The sequence below is a fragment of the Erpetoichthys calabaricus genome, chromosome 17 (assembly GCF_900747795.2).
Source record: "Erpetoichthys calabaricus chromosome 17, fErpCal1.3, whole genome shotgun sequence".
Lineage (NCBI taxonomy): Eukaryota > Metazoa > Chordata > Cladistia > Polypteriformes > Polypteridae > Erpetoichthys > Erpetoichthys calabaricus.
In genome coordinates, this window is record NC_041410.2 from 33,579,715 (window position 1) to 33,606,848 (window position 27,134).

The 27,134-nt window shown below is 39.6% G+C and overlaps 1 protein-coding gene and 1 long non-coding RNA gene across 2 annotated transcripts; one reads left to right on the forward strand and one right to left on the reverse strand.

Moving 5' to 3' along the window:
- Positions 1 to 945: 945 nt before the first annotated feature.
- LOC127526144 (uncharacterized) lies at positions 946 to 27,109 on the reverse strand. The gene is made up of 2 exons (XR_007933765.1): positions 26,967 to 27,109; positions 946 to 1,445 (listed from the first exon to the last, which is right to left on the reverse strand). It is a non-coding gene; the product is annotated as an uncharacterized LOC127526144 (long non-coding RNA).
- On the forward strand, positions 9,205 to 12,202 carry LOC114667284 (apolipoprotein A-IV-like). The gene is made up of 4 exons (XM_028822532.2): positions 9,205 to 9,287; positions 10,141 to 10,195; positions 10,610 to 10,760; positions 11,092 to 12,202. The coding sequence occupies exons 2-4, from the start codon at positions 10,156 to 10,158 to the stop codon at positions 11,687 to 11,689; spliced, it is 789 nt and encodes a 262-aa protein (XP_028678365.1). The 5' UTR covers positions 9,205 to 9,287; positions 10,141 to 10,155; the 3' UTR covers positions 11,690 to 12,202.
- Positions 27,110 to 27,134: the final 25 nt, after the last annotated feature.

Sequence of the window (27,134 nt, forward strand, 5' to 3'; positions counted from 1 at the left end):
CAGTTCATCACGCAGAGTATTTGTACGCAATCGAGTTAGTCAAAGGATGGTTCCTCAGTGTGTGGCACCGACTGTCAAACATGGAGGACGAAGTCTGATGGTCTGGGGCTGTTTTGCTGGAGGCAGAGTTGGGGACTGGCACAGAGTGACTGGCATTCTGATTCACAAGGGTTGCCACAGTTTGGCTGCTATTTCAGCAAAACTTGGCTACTTTGATTAATCGAATATCTGAATAAAATTTTGTATGCTTAATTATTCCTGGCGTTATTTTTTTTAATTTTTTTATGGCCATTGTTTATTTGTTCTGTGGCCTTGATTTCATGAAGCATTAAGACATTGAATTGTGTGCATTTCCATAAACACTGAGGTGTTAAAAACTTTTGACCAGTTGTTTGTGTATTGTGGAAACCAGGGCATATACAGCTCCCCAAACACCCATCATACCAGACACAGAGGCACAAGTCCAGCTCAAGACACATTTATTTTCAGCTAGCACAAACGGACAGTCCTTTTTTCCTTTTCTGTATTTCTGCCTCCACTGACCAGCTTTGTCTTCTTCCACCCGACTCTGGTTCGTTCTGTGAGGTAGCTGGCTCCTTTTTAACCTGAGAGAACTTGAGGTGGCTCGTTAGGGAGGTCTGGAATTACTCCCAGGTGTAGTGGAAGCCTAATGTGGGGCTCTGTAGCTCCCCCTGGTGGCATTCCTAGAACCCAATTGGGTTGAGTAGACCAATATCAAGTCCCATATAGCTCTGTGGGACTCGGAATGGCCGTTACACCCCGGGGGGGGCTGCCAAATAGCAGTTTGGGAGAGACAGCACCCTTCAAAAGCCATTTCCCCCTGTCCTTCCCTTAAGGAAGAGTCCCACCCATGTAAAGAGGCCAGCCACCATCTGTCTTCATTGTAAGACCCGGGTCCGAACACCACCAGACAGACACCATTACTTTATAAAAAGCACACGTTTAATATTGAAACACAGTTCTCCCAGCACCAATCACTCCCAACACGGGCCTTTCTCTCTCAGTCCATGGTCCGCCTTTCCTCTCTTCACAGGAGCTTCGCCCTGCTCCCACTTCCGACTCTAGCTCCCTGATTGTAGAGAGGCGGCTCCTTTTATTCCCACCTGGATGTGTTCCAGGTGCCTGATGACATTCTTCTGGCAGCACTTCCTGGTGTGGAGGAAGTGCTGCCCTTGCACCCAGAAGCACTCCAGGCGTCCCTGGAAGGATCTTCCTCCATCTTTCCTGGTGTGGCGGAAATGAATGTTTCCCAGGTTCCATGAGGCTCGGGGTGCCCCCTGGTGGTGGCAATGGGCTTGAGCCTCCTTGCTCTTTTCCCGTGGTCCCCTCAACATCCAGGGCGGTTGCCCCCTCGTGGCCCGGGGGACGTATACGCCACCTCCCAGTCCGTCCAGGCGTCCTGGCTGGGTCTGTCCCCCAACCTCCTGTGACAATATATATAATATACACATTACCTTGCAAAATTGTTTGCACCCTTTCCTATTTCCTTGATTTTTGTTTTTTCATAACACTTAATTGTTTCTGATTGCCAAACAAATTTCAAATTTAATATAATACCAAAGACATCTTGAGTGAACACGATACACAGTTTTTAAATGATCATTTGGTTTACTGAAGGCAGAGAGTTCACCAACACCTATATCACTTATGCGAAAAAAATAATTGTGCCACCTACACTTCATTTTTTGTCCCACCTTTAGCAGTACCAACTGCAATCAAACCCTTCCGTTAACAGGAGGTCAGTCTTTAACAGAGATCAGTAGACCAGATTGAGAGGATGTGCAGAGAAGAATGGCAGACGATCCCCAAATCCCGATGTGTGAATCTTGTCTCTTCAGACCCAAGAAGACCCCAGGCTGAAATTGCGGCCAAAGAGGCTTCAATAAAGTACTGAGTAAGGGGTCTGAATTCTTGTGCCAACATGACATTTCAGTTTTTTATTTTTAATAAAATTTCAGACATTTCTAAAATCTTGTTTTTCCTTTTATCATTTTGGAGTTCTGAGTGTTGTTTGACAAAGAGAAAAAAAATATTGTAATGATTTTAGCATACGGCTGTAATTGAGCAAAATGTGGAAAAAAGTGAAGGGGTCAGAATATTTTCTGAGGGAACTTTATGTATGTATGTGTATATATATTATTTTTATGAAACAATGATTAGCTGGGGGTGTGAAGGAATAGATGAAAAGGAAACTGACAAGCCCAACTTGTCTAAGTGGAACTGTCTGGCTAATGGTGCAACTCACATTCTGTTATATAAATAAAAGACCCTCACTTTTTAAAGATATTCAAAATGATCCAAAGTTCAGTATGCCTCCATTTCTGTGTTCAGCAGTTTTGTGATTCAAATCTGTGAAATCACACATCCATATGTGTATGTGTAAAATGCAGTGTGTTGTCAAGGGACTTTGACCAGAGCAGCCCATTAAAGTCCACGTTGGAAGGTGACGTGGCATCTGTGCAAATGGGGTGGGGTGTTATGAGAAGCTAAAAAAAGATGAAGAAATGAGACTTCTGGAAACACGAACTTTGAACCATGCAGCCTGTCTGAATACACTCCTTTAAGGAAAGCTGTACTGGCCAGGCCGTTGATTACTACTCTTTAACACACACAAATGTTTAACAAGCTTGCACTTCAAAAGTCAGACCACGTATAAATGGGTGGCTGTATTTACCATGGCAGCCACTGAAATCTGCCTATGAAATATGTAGTATATTTTGTGAGAGACAAGATGACATCTGACAGACACTGCATTATCATGAGAACTTTGAATCTCAGTATTAGAGGCCTGAGTTGTATGCCCTGTGAAATACAATGAAAACTATCAATATAAAAAAGTACAGTAGTAATTTACAAGTCCAGTTACATTTTAATATTTTGAGCTCTGCTTTTCAAAATAATGTCAAAATACAAAACAATTGATTAGTTGAAGGATGAATTTCTATTACCTGTAAGTGTGAAGTTCAGAAAATGGATGGATGAATAACAAAAAACATTTACTTTTGGCAATGTGATGTACTGGTTAAGGCTTTGCACTTCAAGATTGTGCCTTCGACTCCCACTACTGACACTGTGTGACCCTGAGCGAGTCACTTCACCTGCCTGTGCTCCAAGTGGAAAAAGCAAAGAAAAGTAGCCAATTGTATGTCAAATGTTGTTAAGTCGCCTTGAATAAAGACATCAGTCAAATAACAAGTAATATGTGATTTCTGTGTAACCGATTCAGTGAAACTACAGATGAAGCAGAAATTAAAACACCCTTTTGTTTATTACAGTGCCAAAGAGCAAATTTCCTAGCTTGTGTGCATGGAGTTTGTATGTTCTGTGTAAGTGCCTTCCAACCCAAAAAATGTGCTTATTAGGTGGGGGCTCTGAAATGACCCAGTATTAATGGAGATAAATAGAACTTTTTTTTTTTTCCTCAGTTCCAAATTTTTATAGAAGCCCTTTAAATAGATAAATACATAAATAAAAAGATATCTTATATATAAACGTTTACGTGGATGTGGAAGTGTGTCTATCCAGCCTGGAAGTGCGAGGCTACAGCATGAAGCTCAAAGAGCCAGCAAAGTGGCCCTAACGAGTCAGAAGAAGAAAGAAGTGCGAGGCTATGTCATGAAGCTCAAAGAAAGCGACTCCATCACCAAAGTGAAACTGCCGAAGAAAGACAAACTCATGTAGCCACTAATACACAAGCGAGGTGAGCACTTCAGCAAAACGAAACCTCTGAGAAGAGAGAAACTCGCTCAGCCGTTGATAGACAGACCATGGGTGTCTCACTACCTCGAAGGTTGGTGGCAGCCTCCTTGGCTGACGATGGTGCCTCAGTTTCCCGCAAGGTTTCATGGGAGATGGAGTTTTCCACAACTCTGTGGGGATATGGCATGGCCTTCAGGGGGTGCTACATGGATCCCGGAGCCCACCTGGACACCTCTACAGTCCCGCCCGGAGGTGCAATTAGCAACGGGTGATCAAGCACCTGGAGCACTTCCAGGTGGGTTATAAAAAGGGCCAGCATTCACCACTCAGGAGCCAGAATTGGGAGGAAGAGGACGAGGTTGCCTGGGAGGAGTGGTGGTGCCAAGGTGGAGAGAAAAATGTTTGTGTGTTGGCTAAGTGCTTGGTTTGGGACTGTGTTGTGGCTGGAGGGATTACAGGGAAGACGAGCAAAGTCTTGTTATTTTACACGTGCCTCTGCATCAGTCTGTGCCGGGTCGGGCGCAATATAGCGCCTTCTATCTATATATATATATATATATATATATATATATATATATATATATATATATATATGTACATAAAAGGAAGAAAAATTTAAGAAGAAAGAAAAGAAATGTTCTGACTTGTCTGTCCTAATCCCTGAGAGGCATTATGCAGGCATATTGCTGTTCATATGATGGACCGCCAGTTATGTTTCTTGGCACGCTTCTGCTGAATAAGTTGTTGGTTGACAGTCCTCAGTGTAAGTGTGTCAGAGAGCAGATGTGCAGCTGTGTTCACAATGCCACTCAGTTTTGTTTTAATTCTCTCCTCTGTGATCTCCAAGGGGGTTCCAGAGCGTGTCCCATACCTGAGCCTGGCCTTTTCATTAGTTTGTTAATTCAGTGGGACATTCTTGAAGTGATGTTACCAGCCCAGCACACCACAGCATAGAAAATCGCACTGGCCATCACAGAGTTGTAGAAGATTTGAAGGATATCACTTTCTATATTAAAGGAAAAGGAGCCTACTTTGCCCTTTCTCCTCTAAATCCTTTGTGTTCCAAAACCAGTCCAACCTGTCGTTAATGTGAATCCCCGAGTACTTGTAGGAGTGGGAAACCTCTAGATTCACTCCTTGAATAGTGACTTGACGTAGAGGCTCTTTGGTGCGGTGACAGTCTGTAACCAGTTCTTTATTTTTGCTGATGTTAAGTTGCAGACAATTGTCTTTGTGCCAAGGAACAAACATCTCCACCGGACTCTTCTCCTCTGTCTTATCCCCCTTACCTATACACCACATGTGTACAGAATCATCTGAGAATTTCTGAGGTGTATGGAGTGAAGAGAAGAGGAGACAAGTCTGTCCCTTGTGCTGCTCCAGTGTTGCTCACATCCATATCAGAGACACAGTCCTTGGGTCTCACAAACTGCGGCCTGCCTGACAGAGAGTCCATTATTCAAGACACCACAGGTCCATCTACCCGCATATCTCTGAGTTTACCCCTTGACAGAGATGGCTGGATGGAATTGAAAGCGCTGAAGAAATCAAAAAACATAATCCTCACAGTGCTGCCAGCTTTGTCCTGGAGAGAATAAGGCTTCCATTCCAGTCTTTGTCCGATAAGCAAACTGCAGTGGGTCTAGGTGGTCTACCACAAGTGGACTTATATACTGTGATGGTCGCCTGTCAAGTGTTGATACTTGGTCTTGAATTTAATACTGCTAAAATAAACATGAATGGACAATTTAAGTTTGGAAAGTGTTGGATAAAGGACTGTAAAGCAGTTTTAAGTGGGTTCAGTAAATGGATGGACTGAAGATTGAATCCCTAAGTTGTTCCAAATAAGCCTGTCTTTTTCTAATACAAGTTACTAGGTTTTTAGAAATTTCCCAGAATATTTCCCAGACATCAGGAGGACAACAAGATGGCATTAACCCAACGAGAGATAGAAGCTGCCAAAAGTCAGTTTTGTAAACAAGCCTGAGGATGAAACGGCTGGCTTTGGAGGTACACTAGTGCTGTGTCCTCCTTTGGGTCAAAGTTCTTTTATTACAGTGAAACCAAACAGAGTTCAGACTGAGGAGATTCTGTGATGTAACCGTGCGTTCTCAGGCGGTGAAGCTTTGATCTGACACCTCCCTTTCACAGATTTGTTCCAGAAACCGGTGGCTCATCATCTAATGTATGCTGTAAGAGCTACATTTTCCCAGCAAGACAGCCATCATTGTTAAGACAGCATTTTAGTTTGGTTTTGTGACAATTAAATTTCAGATTGCTAAAAAACAAAAACACTTTAATAATTTGTTTTAAAATAAAAAGTCAACTCATCACAAAATTAGATTTAGAATTACAGAACAGTATATGATTCTCGGCTGAAATGATTCTGTCCGATTTATTACATAATGTGCTGCTGTGTTTAGTTAAGTCAGGTTGAAAGTTGATGGAAACCAGTTAATTACACTGAATAATAGTAAGAGAAACCCAACTTTGGATAAACGGGTTTAGAGAACAGGTGGATGGATGTATACTGTGTCTGATGTTTATTAAACACACTTTTAAGAAAATTGTTTCATCTCAAACAATTCACTGCTTTGTCGTTCTAATTTGCCCCTCTATAAGTGAGACTGTCACCATTGCTCATTCGTTCTTTGCCCCAGTTCTGCTAGGATACGCTTCAGCTCCCTTGCCCTCCTTTTCTCTGCCTGTTTCCAAGTTCTGACTCTATGTAATTGGATTAAGTATCTATCTATCTATCTATCTATCTATCTATCTATCTATCTATCTATCTATCTATCTATCTATCTATCTATCTATCTATCTAAGTAGGTTCAGGAAATGGAAGGGCACGGTGGAGCAGTGGTAGCGGGTCCTCCCTGTGTGGAGTTTGCATGTTCTCCCCGTTTCCTCTGGGTGCTCCGGTTTCCTGCCACAGTCCAAAGACATGCAGGTTAGGTGCATTGGCGTTCCTAAATTGTCCCTAGTGTGGGTGTGCGGGTGCCCTGCGGTAGTCTGGCACCCTGGCCTGAGATTTGTTCCTGCCTTGCGCCCTGTGTTGGCTGGGATTGGCTCCAGCAGACCCCAGTGACCCTGCGTTAGATTATAGTGGGTTGGATGATGGAGGAAATGGAAGGTATGGATGGATATTTAGACACAGAGGATCAAATCTTAAAGATTTGAATGATGATTTAGATTGGACCAGGAGTAGCCTACTCCAATCCTGGAGAGCCACAGTCTCTACAGGTTTTCATTCTAACTATATTCTTAATTAGTGACTAGTTTTTGCTACTAATTAACTTCATTTAATTTATTTGCTGTTAAAGATTCAGACCCTTTAAATCAGGACTGAGCAACGTCGGTCCTGGGGGGCACAGTGGTTTCAGGTTTTTGTTCCAACCCAATTGTTCCATGAAAAATCATTCATTACTGATGAAGCACTTATTGCTCAAGTGACATTTATTTGCTTCAATTTATTTGCCTTGCTTGTTAAGATATCGACCCCTGAATTGCCCATTTTAGTCTTAAATGACTGTATTCATTGTTTTAACTGCTCCTTATTAGCAATAAGATGCAAATGACAAAGGAACCAGCAGTTCTACATCTGTCTCCATTTCCACCCGTGTGTATTCATCATTCACTATTTGGTTTAATTACATAATCAGGAGCAAACTGAAGAGAAAGTGAAGAAATGAAAATTGCTTCTCCATTTTAGGCTTCAAATCACTTGGATGATGTATGTATGATTAGAAAGGAAACAAAGAACTATGATTTAAGAATGAGCTGACATGGAAGAGTTAAAACATTAACAAGCCATGAAATTACATAAGATCTGTTATTGGTGAGGATTGACTTCCAATTAAGCAACTGGTTTAAAACAAAAACTTGCAGCCACTGTGACTGTCCATGATCGGAGTCGGCCACCCTGGTATAGACCTAACACTTTAAAAAATGTCATACTGATGTTTATCAAAAATATCCTGCATTATTTATCAAGTCTAAAGACTGAAAACAGAGAGATTATCAAGTGTAGAGAAAACATCAAGCCGAAGGGTATCTTTAGGAACAAGCGTGAGAGCTGCTGGTCTGCATGGCCTTGTATAGTTTAGGCCAGGGATCTCAAACTCCAGTCCTGGAGGGCCGCAGTGGCCGCAGGTTTTAATTCTAACTCTTTTCTTAATTAGTGGCCTGTTTTTGCTGCTAGTTAACTTCTTTTGAATTAATTTAAATTGACTTGCTCTTGAAGACTCAGACCCAATAATTGTTTCTTTTTCCTTAAGTAGCAGCCAAACAACAATGAAATGCAAAATGAACTAAAACATGACCAGCAAACTGTGACCATCACACAATATCTGAAAATAAAAAGGGAGGAGGTCCCAGGAATGTTGATTTGCTCAGGTCTCCAAAACATTTTAACAGTACTCTTAGAAACATAAAGAAAAAATCAACAGTTTCAGAAATGTATGCTATTGCACAAAGAGAGCAGAAACAAGATGTGGAATTATAGAACAGATTTAATTAACAACAAGACTCAGCGCCTAATTAAGCAACTGTTTATAGTGAAATTGGTTGGAGTTCGAAGCCCTGACGTAGTTGGTCTTCTGTTGGCTCACTCACTTCACATTTCATTTCTGTTTAAGGAAAGAAATGAAGCAATTCAGAGCAACGATGAAGAAATTTCTGGGGAACAAATCTTAAAAAAACAACTCAGTTAAAATTAATTCAAAAGAAGTTAATTAGCAGCAAAAACAGGTCACTAATTAAGAAAAGGGTTAGAATGAAAAGCCCTCCAGGACCGGAGTTAGAGATGCCTGGTTTAGGCCCAGATCGATCCTTTGCTGTGATTTCACTTAAAGTTTTAGACGGCACCCTTTTTGTCATGGTGATCATATTTAAAAGAAAAATACAATTGAAGAGATTTAGCTTGTTGTTAAATATAAGCTCCTTGCCTCATGTCAGAATCCTTACATCAGGAGGCCTGATTTTCTTGGTGGAGTTTCATAAGACAAAAATAAGAATTTCAGAAAGTATTTAAGTAGTACTAGGGTGTTGTACCATGTTAGCCATTATGAATGTAGAGAAAAGCCAAGCAAAATGACACCTTTTATTAGCTAACTAAAAATATTACAATATGCAAGCTTTCGAGGCAACTCAGGCCCCTTCTTCTATACATCATTAAATGAGCTCTGCCTAAATTAATAACAGTTTGTGATATTGGTAATTGTGTCACTTTTTTCTTTTTCTATTATTTTCACACAGATGGCCATATTATAGAAATTTTGCCTGATCAGTATAATCTTTGAATACAAAAAAAATGCTGTTGTTGTTTTTTTATGTTTCTGTTCCTTGCATGAAAGCCAACATCACCAGGTGAAGTGAACATATTGGCCTTAAACGTGGATGTGGCCTCGTTGTCACAGTGAGTAACACAAACCTGACTACAGCAACAACACCAGGGTGGACTTTAGGACCATGTCTTGTCTTATCTAAGAGACCAGGCTGTATAAATACTCCAAAGTGCTCCCGAGCAGAGACACACTACCATTTGGACAAGGGCGTTACACCAAGAGGTAAGCAGCCTCACTTAGAGGCACTACTTTCATTCTGAGATGTGGCCTCAACTAGGAGGTCCTGTCTTGCTTATTTACTACAGACAAATACACAGATGTGTAGGACTGGAATATTCAGCATGTCTCTTACCCGCTTGGTAAATGTGGAAATGCAGCCGGGAAAAACTATAGTATATACATCTAAACAGATAAAATATATCAATGTTAAAGGTATTTAGAGCTAAGCTTTGTCAAAAACCATTGATAATATGCATGAAGATCACAATGTAGTACCTTCATTACTTCACTACGGTTTTTTGAAAATAATTGTGCATTTCAGTACGTGTATATTTAGTTTTTTCTTTCAACATGCAGTAACAGGGGCTTACCTTTCTTACTATCAGCCTCACAGGTCTGCCTTTTAATGGTGTATATATATATATATATATATATATATATATATATATATATATATATATATATATATATAATATATGTGTGTGTGTGTATATATAGATATATATATATGTGTGTGTGTATATATATATATATATATATATATATATATATATATATATATATATGTATATATATATAATATATATGTATATATATATATATATATATATATATATATATATATATATATATATATATATATATATATATATAGCTAAATATACACACACACACACATATATATATCTATATACACACACACACACATATATTATATATAGCTAAATATACACACACACACATTATATATATTTATATATATATATAACTGGAGCTGCTAGCTCTGTTTTCCCACAGTTCAACAGGTCCATCCTTCCAGTGCTTCATACTGTAGCTGCTGTCATTTGTTTTACAGAGCTGGTGAGTCAACATGAAGTTCCTTGTGGTGCTAACTCTTGCAGTCTTTACTGGTAAGTCTTTCTTTCTTTCTTTCTTTCTTTCTTTCTTTCTTTCTTTCTTTCTTTCTTTCTTTCTTTCTTTCTTTCTTTCTTTCTTTCTTTCTTTCTTTCTTTCTTTCTTTCTTTCTTTCTTTGCAGACCACCAAAAATGATAATATCACAAGCAGCTGTATCTCCTTGGCGAGTACTTGTGGGATTTTAGTATCCCTTCCTGGCAAAGCCAGCAGTCATTTGGCCAGTCTGAGAGAGCCGTTCAGTACAACTCAGGTTGGGCTTCATTGGCTCCTGGCTGCCAGCCTACTCAGAGATCCTCTTTTCTATTTGAAACGTTTTATAAATGCTTCCTTCCTTATTGTCTCTTGTGCTATTCTGAAGGAGGCTAACACTTGCAGCTGTGTCTTAAACAGTTCTGCCTCTCTGTTCTAGGCTGCCAGGCTAACATTTTCTGGCAGGAGCATCACAAAACCCGCCTGGAACAGGTGAAGGATGCCTTCTGGGACTATGTAGCCAAAGCGACCCACACTGCTGAGGATGCTCTTGAGACGATTAAGCAGTCTGAGATTGGACAACAGCTCAAGTAAGTTGACTTTCTTTGTCTATTGTTTCCAAGTCATGAAGTTCGCTTTGTTCTTTCTGAATGAAGTCTTATGCAACTTCTAATCATACAGAATAAAATTAACAATAACTGGAGTCATTAGCATTACACTGATCTATCTGTAATATAATATTTGTTATTTAAATCATGAAAATGCTGCAGCATACTTGAAACTGGTAACAGCTGTGTTTACTTTATCAACCAGGGTTATCTTTATTGTTTTAGTGTGATGAGTGTATAACATAGCATAAGTCCAAGTCTAAAAGTGGAAGCAGGTATATGAGCTGTAATTTTTTGACTTCTGTCTTTGCAGCACCAAGATCGTAGACAGTGCCAACAGTGCCAATGTCTATGCTGTGGAACTGCGCAATAAGATGAGCCCTATGGCCCAAGAGCTCCTGGACAAAGTGACCCAAGATGCCGAACTTCTCCGTCAACAGCTCATGTCTGATTTGCAGAACGTCAACAAGCAACTGACACCCTATGCTGATGAGCTCAATGAGAAAATCAAGCAGAATATTGAGGATCTTCGCCAGAGTCTGGTTCCATTTGCCGGTGACCTGAGAGAGAAGTTTGATCAGAATTCCGAAACCCTTCGTCAGACCCTCATGACTGGCACAGAGCAGCTCAAGGAAAAGATCAATCAGAACCTGGAAGACCTCCGCACCAAAGTCAGTCCTTATGCCGATGACCTCCATGAGAAGGTCAATCAGCGCATCCAAGAATTCCAGCAGAACCTGGAACCCTACACCCAGACCTTCCAGGAGGGGTTTGTCCAGAAAGCCCAAGAAGTCCAAAAGAACCTAGCTCCCTATGCTGAAGATCTTAAAGAGAAGTTGAACCCCTACACCCAAGATCTGGAGTCTCAACTGACATCCCTGTGGGACTCATTCCGCCAGAATTTCAACTAAGACACTCGTGCACGACCTTTGAGCCTGGAATGGTTAATTTTACTCTCCTGACTTCATAGTGATTGAATTGCATTCTAGAAAGAGGACCCATTGAGCCAACCAACAATGCCTTCAAGTGCTATGAAAATCATGGGAGTCTTTTACTAATTCCAGCAGTTCTTGGCTATTCTTTTGGAAGATCTAAATAGTAACATTGCTCCACTGATGAAAGGGAGTGATTTTAAAATTTATGTCTTCTCTTCTTCATTAGAACCAACCCACAATGACTTAGTTTAAACAAACTGCTCATTTTCTAAATGCTATAAAGTAAAAGCTCACTATTACATTTCCTTGCACACCTTACTTTTACTGCGAAAGTGAAAAATGCTGCTGCTACTGGCCTCATTACTAATATGTAGACGTCAAAAATTGTACAACCAATATGCAGCACTCTGAATGATGTGCCTCGCTGCTTCACGAATAGGAGCTGCTTGTATTTCTTTTGAGTAATTAAAAAAATCAGTGTTAGTAAAATCTACTTTCTTGTCTGTACTTATTTAAAATATGTTCTTGTGAGTGTCTGTACAGTTCTGTGCATTTACTGGTAAATTATTAAACGTTTATTGAGAATAAAATGCTCACAGACTGTGACCTTCTGTGCCGAGTCCCCAACACACTTTTATTGTTATAAATTTTGTTGGATGCCTTTATTTAAGGCAGTTTCAAAGATCCGACTCCATTAGAATTGCTTATGAATACTTTTGGAAATGTGTTATACATTCAGAATAAATGACATGCTTAGGGTCACGCAGTGAATCACAGGTAGCCATTGAACCAACAACCTTAGGATTTAAACTTAACCTGAATGCCTTAACTACTACACAGTACTGGTGTTTGCAGGTTTTGTGTGTTTGGGGGCAAAAGTGATAGTAGAGTATTACGAGACCCTCCTCTGGATAAGCAGGTTCAGAAGATGGATGGATGAATGATATGCTGTTGTTCTTATGTGCCACCTTAAAGAAAGTCAAGGTGATGTCTACAAATAAATAGTGTGATTACTAAAGGATTTGATGATGGCTGGAGAAACCACAGTGTTAATAATCTCACGAGATAGACCGTGATGAGATATATTTTCTTTTTGAAGAAATTGCTATAAAATAATCAATATCATTCTTTCTTATTGGCTTTCATCTGCTGTTTTTTTTTTCTGGTTAGCATTAAGGATTCTGTGTACACACAGCCTGGTGAATCGGGTTATGTTCAGGAGAATAAATATACAGAATTGTGCATGAATAAGATGACATGAGGATAGATAATAGTCACATCACACCAATGTTTGACCTGACAGGCCCCTTCCCTGTAATACTAGCAATACTGGCACATTCATAATTATGTTTGGGCTATAAAAATGACTTTTTGAGTAGATTGAAACATAGTTTAATCCACAATGATACAATCATATTGACAGAAATAGCACCTGGTTTCTGTTTTTAATTAAAGAGTTTATTTCCTGTTCATCTGTTTGAGTAAATCAGTTTTGCTTTTATTTTTAAGAAAATGATAAATGATATGCTATCTGTGAAACTGTGAATGGTATTTAAAAGTGCATATATTTGTATGGGAATGGGAGATGTTGGTGTATGTTTTTATTTACTGTTTTTATTTGTTGATTCTTTTAAATTATACTTATAGGTAACAAAATGAGTCATTTCTTGAAATCTGATAGCTTGAGGATGTGCCCAGTTTTAACAGATGCTTGTCTGAACAACTTAACCTTGTGTCAGGCTCAGGCAGCTTGTTGTACAAATCTCTGTGACAGTTGACAGTAATTCACACCTGTGTGGATGTATTTTTGAGGTTTTGTTTTTTGATTTGATATACTTTATTAATCCCCTGAGGGGAAATTGCATTTTCGCGTGACCTATGGAGGTCAGTGTGCAGAGTCAATCATTGTACAGCGCCTCTGGAGGAATTTTCACAAGAGAACAATGTGTACAGAATACAGTGAAATTCCGACTTGGTGTGTGCTAATCTTCCCACTCTTAGGTGCCATGTTTTCAAAACGTCTGACCTGGATGTTCTTCTTTTTTCGGCTGCTCCCGTTAGGGGTTGCCACGGCAGATCATCTTCTTCCATATCTTTCTGTCCTCTGTATCTTGTTCTGTTACACCCATCACCTGCATGTCCTCTCTCACCACATCCATAAACCTTCTCTTAGGCCTTCCTCTTTTTCTCTTCCCCGGCAGTTCTATCCTTAGCATCCTTTTCCCAATATACCCAGCATCTCTCCTCTGCACATGTCCAAACCAACGCAATCTTGCCTCTCCAACTTTGTCTCCCAACTGTCGAACTTGAGCTGACCCTCTAATGTCCTCATTTCTAATCCTATCCATCCTCGTCACACCAATGCAAATCTTAGCAACTTTAACTTTGCTACCTCCAGCTCTGTCTCCTGCTTTCTGGTCAGTGCCACTGTCTCCAACCCATATAACATAGCTGGTCTCACTACCGTCCTGTAGACCTTCCCTTTCACTCTTGCTGATACCCTTCTGTCACAAATCACTCCTGACACTCTTCTCCAACCACTCCACCCTGCCTGTACTCTCTTTTCACTTCTCTTCCACAATCCCCATTACTCTGTACTGTTGATCCCAAGTATTTAAACTCATCCACCTTCGCCAACTCTACTCCCTACATCCTCACCATTCTACTGACCTCCCTCTCATTTACACACATGTATTTGGTCTTGTTCCTACTGACCTTCATTCTTCTCCTCTCTAGAGCATATCTCCACCTCTCCAGGGTCTCCTTAACCTGCTCCCTACTATCGCTACAGATCACAATGTCATCATAGTCCACGGCGACTCCTGTCTGATCTCGTCTGTCAACCTGTCCATCACCATTGCAAATAAGAAAGGGCTCAGATAAACTACATATAATCTCAAGAAGCATCCAGTTTTACAAAACATCTGCTGTATCTATACATACAATCAGCAACTAGAGAGGGATCAGAGTCATTCTATTCCAAAACAGATTATATTTATCAACAAACACAATCAGCCCATGCAATATAATACATACGAGCTAAAACACCTTCTAATTGAGCACAGAGGCTTCTTGTTATAAATGGAGTCCAACAATTGTGAACAATGTCCTGGATAATGGGTCATCTCTTGGGCAGACCAGAGTTTGTGAGGCTCAAGGACTATGCTTCTGATAAGGATGTGAGCAACACTGGAGCACCACAAGGAGCAGGCCTGTCTGCTTTTCTCTGCACTCTGTACACCTCCGGCTATAAATATAACACAAGGTCATGTCAGTTGCAGAAATTCTCAGATGGCTCTCTCCTTATGAGGTTTATTGATAAGGCAGTGTAGGAGTCAGGTGGAGAACCTTCTTGCTCCTTGCAGAAAGAATTGTCTAGAACGTAACATCAACAAACTAAAGAACTGGTTATTGATATTTGCTGCACCAAAAAACCTCTACGTCCAGTCACTATTCAGGAAGTGGATACGGAGGTGGGGCATTGCTACAAGTAGGGGGTCCACATTAATGACAGACTGAACTGGTCTGGTAACGCATAGGACCTATATAAGAAAGGGCAGAGCAGTTTTTTTATATTTTATTTTTATTTTTTAAACGATTTTATTTAACTTGACTCCTCTGTCTGTTTGTTTGTCTGGGTCAGATCTTGCAACTGATTTTAAACCCACATTTGGCGAAATGAATCTCTTCAAATTTTGCATACGTGTTCAGTATCGATGACAATACAATAATCTGTCAAAAACAATGCAATTTCATAACAAATTTCGCCTTAATCAAAGGTTATGCGATTCCAATTAACGCACACACAAGAGTGACGAAGAGAGAATATAGTGAGATGTAGGAGCATACAAGTGAGAGACGCATCGGATCGACCCCACTTGCCTCTTCCAGTGAGTGAAGTTGTTAAATATGCCTGCCGACTTTACTTGATTACTCTTGTGAAGGAGTAGCCTTGATGATCACAGTGAGGAAGTATTGATCTAAGTTTGTCGTTCTGTCATCAATATTTTTTTTTTCGCAGCAATCGAGCGCTAATCCCATAAGAAACTGAACAGAAAAATAGAGGCCAAAATATAATTCTTTTTAGTCTTCAAATAATTGTGCAAAGAAGAAATATCATGTAATACTTTAAAAGAAGGTTCCTGTTCATGAAAAATGATTAAAGAAAAATCAGTTGCAAAATACTCAAAAACTAAAAAGTAAAAATTAAAATATATACATTTTTTTAAGTAAAATGATTTTATTTACTTTAGTTATAGATGCACTAAAAAGCAAAAAATATTTTTTTCTTTAACCACAATTTTCATGGTTATATGTGACTAAATAAAGTCGTCGGGCACAAATAAATTAAATCATTCAGTCAATTAATAGAATAACTGCTTTCACCATACAATATAAAAAAACAACATTGTAACTCTCTACCATGCTGAACATGTTTCAAAAAATGTTTGATTCAATTATCAATTGAATCAATTATACCGGTATCACATACCTGTGAAGAACTTGGAAGGTGACCCTCTCACATGTATGCGTGACAAACACAATAAAGCATGCAGAAAGTGAAGGGTTCTTAATATGTCTGAATCCACTGTATATGTAAATACAATCACTAGACTTATTAATTTATATTTTAAAATATGATATCTTTAAACTATAAGAATAATGGTGTCTTGAAAATTCAACATAAAAATTTCTCAATATATTAAATGCCATCATTCCAGGAAAATTTAAGAAATGAATGCCTTAGCAGAAACAGATTGCTGATTGGTTAACAACATGGGACTTGGACCTCTCACTCTGTTCATTTATTTCTATGTGTAGCAGGGACAGCAGACATGATTAAAATAATATAAAGAAGTAGGCTGTAATCAAATAGTTGCCTCCTTCCTCATTTCCTCTTTTATTGCAATTTCTTTCTACTTTGAAAGGTTTCCAGGCCTTCCTCCAAAAATCTACTATTAGATGAAAGGCAGCTGTGTGAACAAATATGTATTTGCTTATTTATTGAATGAGCAAAATCATATAATACTAGCTATCACTCTGTGAAAAACTGCTTTCCTTATTTGTATTTAATAGCTGGTTGTGTCATCTATATCCGCTATGACTGTAACCAAAGGATTCCTATAATTGAATTTTCATTTTTCACATCACTCTTGAGGGTTTTTAGCCTTTTCTTCTTTTGCAACAATACTGTAATTTGGGAAATTTGGTAGATTTTCAGGTGGCTAGTGGTGCAGGAGTAGTAGTAGGAGACTGGGATTTACAGCTTGCTGTGTGAAGTTCACATGTTCTCATCCTGTCTGTGTGGATTTCCACCCACAGTCCAAAGACACGCAGGTTAGGTGGATTGGTGTTGGTAAACAGGCCTGTATGTGTGTGTGTGTGTGTGTGTGTGTGTGTGTTCACCCTCCTGGTGTCCTGTCCAGGTGTGTTTTCTGCCTTGTACCCAATGACTGCTGGGTAAGCTCAAACTGCCCCATATCTCTACACTGAATAATTGGGTTAGGAAGATGGATGGATGGATGATAGGTTATCATGCATATATCTGCTCATTTCATTCCCTGCCACTGCACCTGTTTCGGGTTTAGTGTTGACTTATTACCAGGCCAGTTTAAAATTTTAATTTTGCTTCTTTTTAGTCATTCTAATATAAACTTTTTTTTTGAGTAATTGCTTGTGGCATGGCCTAACAACTCTTTAGTTTCTGCTCACAGACAACTGGCTGGCCATTCTCCTTAATAATTTTCTATTACAGAAGAGAATCCATAATTTGTGGCAAGTCATACAAGTCCTGAGACATCACACTGTCACCATTGCTGCTGTGATGTTCTTGCTGAGTAATGCAGTGTCTGCGTCCCATCCAAAAAGTTTCATTTTTGTTTCATCTTTTCATGACAAAAAAAAAAGACCTGGGGCCTCATGTATAAACGGTGCGTACGCACAGAAATGTTGCGTACGAACCTTTCCACGCTCAAATCGCGATGTATAAAACCTAAACTTGGCGTAAAGCCACGCACATTTCCACGGTAACTCATTCCTTGGCGTACGCAATTTATCCGCCCGGTTTTGCAGACTGGCGGCACCCAGCGTCAAAGCAGTGCTACTGTTCCTGTGTGATCACCCTTTCTTTCTTAAATCCACATTCCTGGCGCGGCTTTATAAGTACACTGAAATTAACTGCATATTGTTTATTAGTGTAATGCATCTGATTGTAATTAACTTGTAGCAATATAATGGTCCAAGGAATAGCCATAGTATTCCAAATACCATAACTGCTTTAGCGTTGTAACTCTCACTGCATCTTCTTGTTCTTTCAGCTGATCCCGTTAAGGGTTGCCATGGCAGATCATCTTTTTCCACATTACTCTCACTGCACCACTCGGAGTATTTATATCACTGTATCTGAGTGGGGAATCACAGCAGCAGCTGATTGGAAAGAGAATTATCGGTACACAGCATGAAGCAGATGCTGCCTGAGCCACAGCAAACGCTTTAGTCCCTGTACGGACTTCGCGGTTTAGAAACAGTTTTATCCCAAGAACTCTAAACACACTAAATCAGTCCATCAAGTGCTCCTTGTAGAACTGTTTGTACTTATAAGTACAATTACCCCACTGTAAACTTGCACTACAGTTATAATATTGCACAACCTGCGCCACTTTATAAAACGCGTATTTACATGTGATGACGGTATTCATTTCTAAGACGAAATGCAGCAAAACATGTTGATTATATTATACAGATAAAACTTTAACTTCATTTAAATAATCTGTATTGTTTATAATTAAACATGTGAGGACACGGTGCCGCAGCGCTAGCTAGTTCAGTAATTGTTCCTGCCTTGCGCTGTATTCTTGCTGGTGCTGACGCGACACTGGAAAGATAGACGGATATAATAATTAAACACGTACTACTAAGATATTTTAATGTTCCTTAAAAGTTTTGAAGAATCGAAGTTCTAAGCTTACAAATGGCTTCACTTCTATTACATAGCTTATTGTGTGGCGATTGAGTTTTTGGAGAAAGAAAAGTAAGGACAGGAATTGGAGGTTAGTACGTTTGAAAGAGACAGTACTTCTGTGATAAATTATTTCATTGAAGGTCGCACATGGCGCAGTAAGCCTCTTGCGTAAGACATGAACAAGCACTGCGCCACCGTGTTCCCATGTTTAATAACATGCTTTCATTCCTATCATCATGAAAAAGATATCACGTATACATCTCAGTATTTTAATTATTCAGAGAGCTGTAATATCACGAATGTAATGGATTATGTGTCCTGTCGGAGAAAGAGAAAGCCCGTTTAAAAAGCAGGTAGTGATGCATACACATAGAGCACATAGAAGATCAAATACAGAACAAAGCATTTAACATGCCACTTTAGTTACAATGGGATTTGAGAAACTAGTAAATTACACGATTTTAAGATGAAGTTTATGATGTTCTACTTTAATGGCAAAATAAACTACGTGATTAAAGTGGAAATTTCGAGATTAAAGTTGACATTTCGTGCTTTTTTCCCCACTGTGTGCCTTTTTTTGTCTGTACCCTAACAAGCATTCATATGACACTCAGACGGTGGGCTACGACTCGCTTTTTCACGGCGACTTTGATATGTGATTTCTTTTTTATTTCGGGCACTGTGCGACTTTGTGAAGTTGAGCCTTCGAGTTTCTCCGACACTCTGTCACTCGATCAGCTTCCTTTTGTTGATTATACCACTGTTTAAACCAACAAATAGTACGTTTTTCCTTTGCCTCCACTTGGTATTCGCTGAAATTCTTATATTTTCTCCCGTGCTTTTCCCATTGTCTTTTCACAGAAGGCTATTTATATTGATTTGCATATTCAAAGAGACGTAATTCTGGGAGGAGTTGGGGCGGGACAGAAGGCGCGTGCACGTGCGTTACTTTTCACGCAAATCGGGATTTATGTAGTAGAAGAACGTGAAATTATGCGTGCGCACAGATTCCTGCATCCGGATTTTTCTGTGCGTACGCACAATCCCGCTTTTGTGCTTACGCCATGTTATAGTGTGAGTTCTACGCACAGCGTTATACATGAGGCCCAAGGAGATTAAACAGGTGCTTCTTAGCAAACAGGAGATGAAAATTCATGTTGTTTTTGGTTAGCAGTGATTTCTGTCTGGTTACGGACCAGTGAAACCCATTTTTTCTTAGTGTCTTCTGACTGTGAGTTATGGAAACTGAGCATTGCTCAGAGAAAGGGAGTCTACATTTCTTTGGATGTTATGGAATTTTCTGGATGATCTTAGGCTACGCCTCTGGAATAACTGCCTGACCAGCTGGCCACACCTGGGAAGTCCCTTCCTTTTGGGAGATCACAGCTCTAACTGTGGCTCACTGCTACTTTGCAGCCTTTGATGTGCTGGCTGAAACTTGTAACTTGACTCTCATGGTAAGGGTCAAAGTAAGGAAGGTTTTATATGGAGCAGGGCTGGTTATGTTCAAACAACTGAACCTAACAACCATTGAACTGGGTTCATTTAACTAGGAGGCAACTTTTTTATGGCATTAGTTAATTAGTTAATGCTGGATACATTTGTACATTATAAACCACTCAAAAAAATTAAAGGAACACTTTGAAAACACATCAAATCTCAATTGGAAAAAAATCCTGCTGGATATCTCCACTGATATGGACTGGGTAACGTGTTAGGAACAAAAGGATCCACTGCACCAACATAGGGTCTGACAATGGGTTCAAGGATTTCATCCCGATATCTAATGGCAGTCAAGGTGCTGTTGTCTAGCCTGTAGAAGTCTGTGCGGTCCCTCCATGGATGTGCCTCCCCAGACCATCACTGTCCCATCACCAAACCAGCCATGCTGAATGATGTTACAGGAAGCATAACGTTCTCCATGGCTTCTCCAGACCCTTTCACATCTGTCACATGTGCTCAGGGTGAACCTGCTCTCATCTCTGAAAAGCACAGGGAGCTAGTGGTGGACCTGCCCATTCTGGTATTCTATGGCAAAAGCCAATCGAGCTCCACGGTGTCAGGCAGTGAGCACAGGGCACACTAGTGGATGTTGGGCACTCAGGCCACCCTCATGAAGTCTGTTTCTGATTGTTTGGTCAGAGACATTCATACCAGAGACATGCTGGAGGTCATTTTGTAGGGCTCTGGCAGTGCTCATCCTGTTCCTCCATGCCCAAAAGAGCAGATACTGATCCTCCTGATGGGTTAAGGACCTTCTATGGCCCTGTCCAACTTTCCTAGAGTAACTGCCTGTCTCCTGGAATCTCCTCTATGTCCTTGAGACTGTGCCAGCAGCAAACCTCATGGCAATGACACGTATTGATGTGCCACCCTGGAGAAGTTGAACTACCTGTGCAACCTCTGTAGGGTCCAGGTATCGCCTCCTGCTACTAGAAGTGACACTCGAGTGTAGCCAAATGTAAAACTAGTGAAAAACAGATGAGGAGGGAAAAATGTCAGTGGCCTTCACCTGTCACCTGTTATATTATTCCTGTTATGGGGGTTGATTCATTGTTGTCCCTCTAGTGCACCAAAGCAGCTGAAACTGATTATCAACCCCTTCTGCTACTTAACTGACCAGATCAATAGCCCACAAGTTTCATTGACTTGATGCTATGGTCTGATTAAAAAGTGTTTCTTTAATTTTTTTGAGCAGTATATAAATTAAATAGGTCAATGTTTTACTTGTTCAGTAAGATGCACATTATCTAATACTAGACAAAGAGTCAGTTTCAACAACATAAGATGAAATGGGCATGGGTTTGTGTCAGCAGTGTATGAAGAACAAATGATAAATAATGAAGAAGTTGTTTTGTAATGACTTTAGTCCGCTTTACTCATTACTGTACAGGCTTGTATTGTTAGTTGATGAATTTTCCAGGCCTATAGTATAATATTGAATGATGAATGTTCCAGTGCAATATGGAATATTAATAAGTATAAACACCACAAACCTGATATAGGTGTATTGAATGAATGCGTAATTGAATCAGAATGCGTAATTAGGCCTCGAGCTGTAGTCGAAATCGCCTTTCAGGCCTCTAGAGCTTTAATCGAAGTCGCCTTTCTCTTTGAATTTTTGCGGCCGTAAATCCGCCGCCTGCTGCAGTGTTGGGGTTGGATGTCGATCTCGTAAGGTTTTTCGGGCAGCTGCGCAGAAGGCGACTGCGCATTCGGCTTCGGACTGACGTGAGTGAGTGAGTGAGTGAGTGAGTGAGTGAGGAGGCAAGTGAATTATGTATTAAGATTAGAGTGGGATTAAACTTCAATAAATATTCCTTGTCAATCCCTTGCAATAACAGAGGAATCAGAGTGGGCAAATACAGCTCTGTGTAATTGAACAAAATATTTCTATATTATAGAATGATTTTAGAGCTGGGAGGTTTTTGAATCTTATCTTAACTACAAGTTAAGAAAAAGAAAGAAAGAAAGAAAGAAAGAAAGAAAGAAAGAAAGAAAGAAAGAAAGATGACTAACATGCAGACAGTACATGCAGTCCTGACCAAAGGTTTCTTCCTGTCTGTCCAGCCTCTGGCTACTGATTTCCCTTTTTATTACCAGTGTTGACCTTTGAGCTGTTTGATAACCAAAATCTTTGTCTCTTTTTAGTTTAATATTGGAGGTATATGAAATAATGAAAGGAGAAAACAAGCATAGAAAAAACAAACTGTGAACTGGATACTCATTTTCATATTTTCAAAAATGTTTCATAAACTATCCACGGCACTTCATTCAGTCGAGCCTAACAAGTTTGTTCAAGTCTGCGCACATCTCACTGTGCTTATCCTGCATGCCGACACATTGCTCAACCTCTTTATATTTTTCTTTTAATAATATGAGTAATTCACGTGATTCACTACATGTTGCTAAATGCTCAGCAGCTGGCACAGCACTTGTTGATTGTACAAATTCAGTGGATAGCAGCTGACAAATGTTTACCTCATCAGTAAGCTGACATAAAGCAGATGAAACTATGCCCTGACTTTTCACCAACAAACTGAGAATTCAGCATTTAGGACTCCAATGTTCACTGCAGTCTCCTCCGACTCCTTTATTTTTCAGTCAATTTTCATTTTAAATATCCCCTTGTTTTACATGGAACACTATTACAGTATATAAACAGTAACAGCTACATTTATAGATAGATAGATAGATAGATAGATAGATAGATAGATAGATAGATAGATAGATAGATAGATAGATAGATAGATAGATAGATAGATAGATAGATAGATAGATAGATAGATATGCAAAGCACTTTTCCTTGCTGTGTTTTATAGGTCACTAGCAAAATACCCGCGCTTTGCAACGGAGAAGTACTGCTTTAAAATTTTTATTAAGAAGAAAAGTAAACCTTTTTAAACTGAGGGAAAATATACCAATAATTATTTGTTAAGGATCTCTTTGTATACCACGTTGTCAGTTCGGCCCTCCGGTTGTAATATGACCAAGCTGTGCGCTGAGCTTACTCTTGAGCATGCAACGTATAGCTGGCCATGTGAAAAGCAATCTTGTCTCAAATCAATGCCAACCTTTTCTAGGGTCTGTCCCTGAGACTTATTAATTGTCATTGCGAAGCAGAGCCTTACTGGAAATTGGAGGCGTTTGAATTGAAATAGGTTTCATCGATAACTTCGCATCCAGCTTTTGAGAGTTGAAACATTCATAAACATCAAAGTGTCCACTACTCAAATCGTCACCTGTGAATCTAAGATGTTTAAGAGGCATTGGCGGTTGTCCAAAGGTGTAAAATATTTGGCCATTTCGGTACACTTAAAAGCGACTACCGAAGAATTCAGCGGCAGCCGTCAACTCACATGCAGAACCATACAGTAGGTGAAGGGCTTAAGCATTTCACTCTTATAGTGCTCCTGTGTAGTATAATTATCTCCTGTACCATCATCAGTCCACATCTTGAACATGTCCCAGTCATTCAATACATTAGACACAATATTCCTCCGGATTTCAAGAGTGAGCCTGATACGGCCGTGCAATATGTAACACAGAGAATGGAAAAGGCAGTCGCCATCTCCGGGCATGAAAACCACTCAGTAAGTGACAGTTCTTTCATTGATGGTGATCACCTCGATAGACATGTTAATGGGGGTACGGTCCCTAACCCTAAAGGAAATGGGTACCTGAACAATGTAAACTAAGTCTAAAATACCTACACAATAACTATAATCATAATAAACAAACAATAAAACAGCGGAGAAGCCGTGGATTAAATAAAAAGGCTGCAGTTATCAGCAGGGAGACGTGAATACCGTGGTGAAGCAAGGAAGGGAATGAAGAGACCGGAGCGACGGACGGCCTTATATAGGCAGGCAGCCAACTACGTGGGAGGCGTGGGGATGGGTGACCCAACGCCGCCTCTCACGGCGACCGAGCTGCAGGCTATGGACATATATATGTACGTAAGTAGGATTCAGTTAGCGTTGGGAACCCGTGTACCAAATGTCTTGAAGATGGGCCCATAAGTAATAAAGACCGTTGGAAAGTTCAATATGGTGGCAGACAAAGGTGTCATACCACTGAAATAAGTACGTACATTGGTTTCGGTTAGCGCAGGGAAGCTGCCCACCAAATTTCGTGAAGATTGGGCCATAAATAAGAAAGTTTGACATGGCGGACCGTTATGACCGTTACACATAGAATTTCGAAATGAAACCTGCTTTAACTTTTGTAAGTAAGCTGTATGAGCCTGCCAAATTTCTACCTACACGGGAAGTTGGAGAATTAGTGATGAGTGAGTCAGTGAGTGAGGGTTTTGCTTTTTATTAGTATAGATAAAGAAAAGGAAAAACTATCAATGGGACTTTTATAGAGGTGGCTTTAGTGACCATATTTTGTCAAAATAATTAGATAGATAGAACTTTATTTGTCCTAATGGGGAAATTTGGCTTTTTACTAAAGTTCTTTAAACAAACAAATAAATAAATAAATACACATATACTATGGTCTGAACACACCAGAATATCTACAAAGCAAGAAAATTAAAAATAAGTTAAACATCTGACTTGGCAGTCCCTGTCCCACTGGGGCATTATGCAGGCACATTGCTGTTGGTATAAAGGAGCCCCCGTAGTGTTTCTTGGCACAATTTTTTGTTTTTACAATGAAACATGAATGTGACTTCATCCACCCTCTTCTGAGCTCGCTCCATCTATGATGAGCTCACAGCACATCACTGCAGTGGCAGAAGTGCACTTTTGGGGTCCTGAAGTTTGAACTGTTATGGGGGCCCCTTTGCAAACATCAACGAGGTCTGGTTACTCATTGTTATCTTCTTCAAAGGGGTTGTTCCACAACAGATCACCACAAATTTTTTAAAAATGTAACCATTACATCTCACTTTTCTTTAAATTGTTGAACTGAATATCTCACGTGTCCAAGTCCCTGAAATGAATAACAATTTTTCTTATGTTTTTCCAGTTATGGGAGGATGAAAATGAAACTCACTTCTAGGGTCCCCCAGGGGATTTGCTTAAGTTTCATTAATTTCATAATAGATTCACCCCTGCATCTGTCCCCAGCATCCCACTTAAAGCAGGGACCTTAATCTAAATGAGGTGACAGTTCACCACATGGCATGTTCACAGAGACAGCCCCAAAACTCACACTAGGAACATTTACAGACAATATCTTTAAGACATGAGTGACAATAGAGTGCAACAATGAATGTCACCGGCACATGAGGAGAATGTGAAAACTTGACAAAGAAGGTTAGACATTAAACCTGGGCCTCCGAAAACAGAGCTGTCTATCTGTCATATAGTGCTGTATCTATCTTGTTTTTAAATTTGATATACTGGAGTAATTTGCAGGTTTTTAGGCCTTGCTCAAAAGCCCAGTGGAGTAGAACCCTTCTGACAGTAACAGGTTTTCAACTGGCAACCATCCAGATCCTTAGCCTCACAGCCATCACTCCTATCTATCTATCTATCTATCTATCTATCTATCTATCTATCTATCTATCTATCTATCTATCTATCTATCTATCTATCTATCTATCTATCTATCTATCTATCTATCTATCTATCTATCTATCTATCTATCTATCTATCTATCTATCTATCTATCTATCTATCTATCTTACACAGAACTGTATTTTTATATTATGACACAAAATCTGCACCTTTTTGTTTGTCCCCTGTGATGCTGAGAATGAGTTTTCACAGACATAAAGCCATGATATAACACTATTTTTTAAAAATACAGCTAAATATGCTTTTAAAATGATGTGTGAGGTCAAATGAATGTTGACAAGCCTTTGACGACATTACCTGACATGGCCACTAATAATCTCTAATAATTAAGGCCCAGTGACCACTAAAATTTATGGAGGCAGTTCCTGTATTTACTCTCAGCTTGTTGTAATCCATGTGACCCTAACATGGGGTCTGAAACACTTATCATTGAAATATCTCTCGATATTGTGAAAATCTGGGTGACAGTCACAGTGGCATCAAGCAGAACTCAATGGGTATCATGACCTGAATCTCATCCCTCGACCTGCAGATGCAGGAGAATACTACAATTCCTTCCTTTTCAAATAATAAAAAGAACCACAAAAGATGGCGCTAGGAGTTTTTTTAAGTGCCTTATCTCAAATACACTTAAGGCTGGATTCTTCAAAAAAGTACAAAAGCTGAATGTGCTTTTAAGGTCTTGGTAATTTCAACAGGTTATTGGCACTCTGCCTAAACTGAAAACTTTTAAGAGAAAAATTAAAGAAACTGCCTTTTTGCAGAAAACTGTAAGATATCTGCACAGGAATATTTTTCTGCTTATTGCATGTTTAATACCTGGATATTCACTAACTGTTATTGACTAAAATTTGTAACTTGGTGTCTTTCCTGTTGGCTGGGTTTGGCTCCAGCAGACCCCCGTGACCCTGTGTTCGGATTCAGCAGGTTGGAAAATGGATGGATGGATGGATGTCTTTTCTATTTTTTTAAAGATAGTAGTGCCAGTCAAAAATTTAATCACACCCATACTTTTTGATAGAAGTTGATCATTGTTTTTTATCAATAATAAATGCAGCCAACACATCATTAGTGTTGCTAATATCTATTACGGCTTGAAATGACAAAAACAAAATGAAAAAGCAGTACAAGCAGTACAGTACATTTATTTTGGAAGGTTTTCAAATGCGTGGATAGACGCTTCTTATCGGCCTTGAAATAGACAAACAATTTTTATCTGGATGGAAAAACAGAAAATATGCACATTAAAAATAAACGATACCTGCATTTTTTTCAGTGATTGTTGAGTCAAAGTTGTTGCATAACAATGGCCATATCCCGCTATTTCGGGGCTCAGGATGACTGGACGGAGTGTTTGTATATCAGCTGTTTTTAAACTTTCACTTCCTAAGCTGTCTGGGTAGAGCTCGGCTTTCGGTAAGCGGTGTTA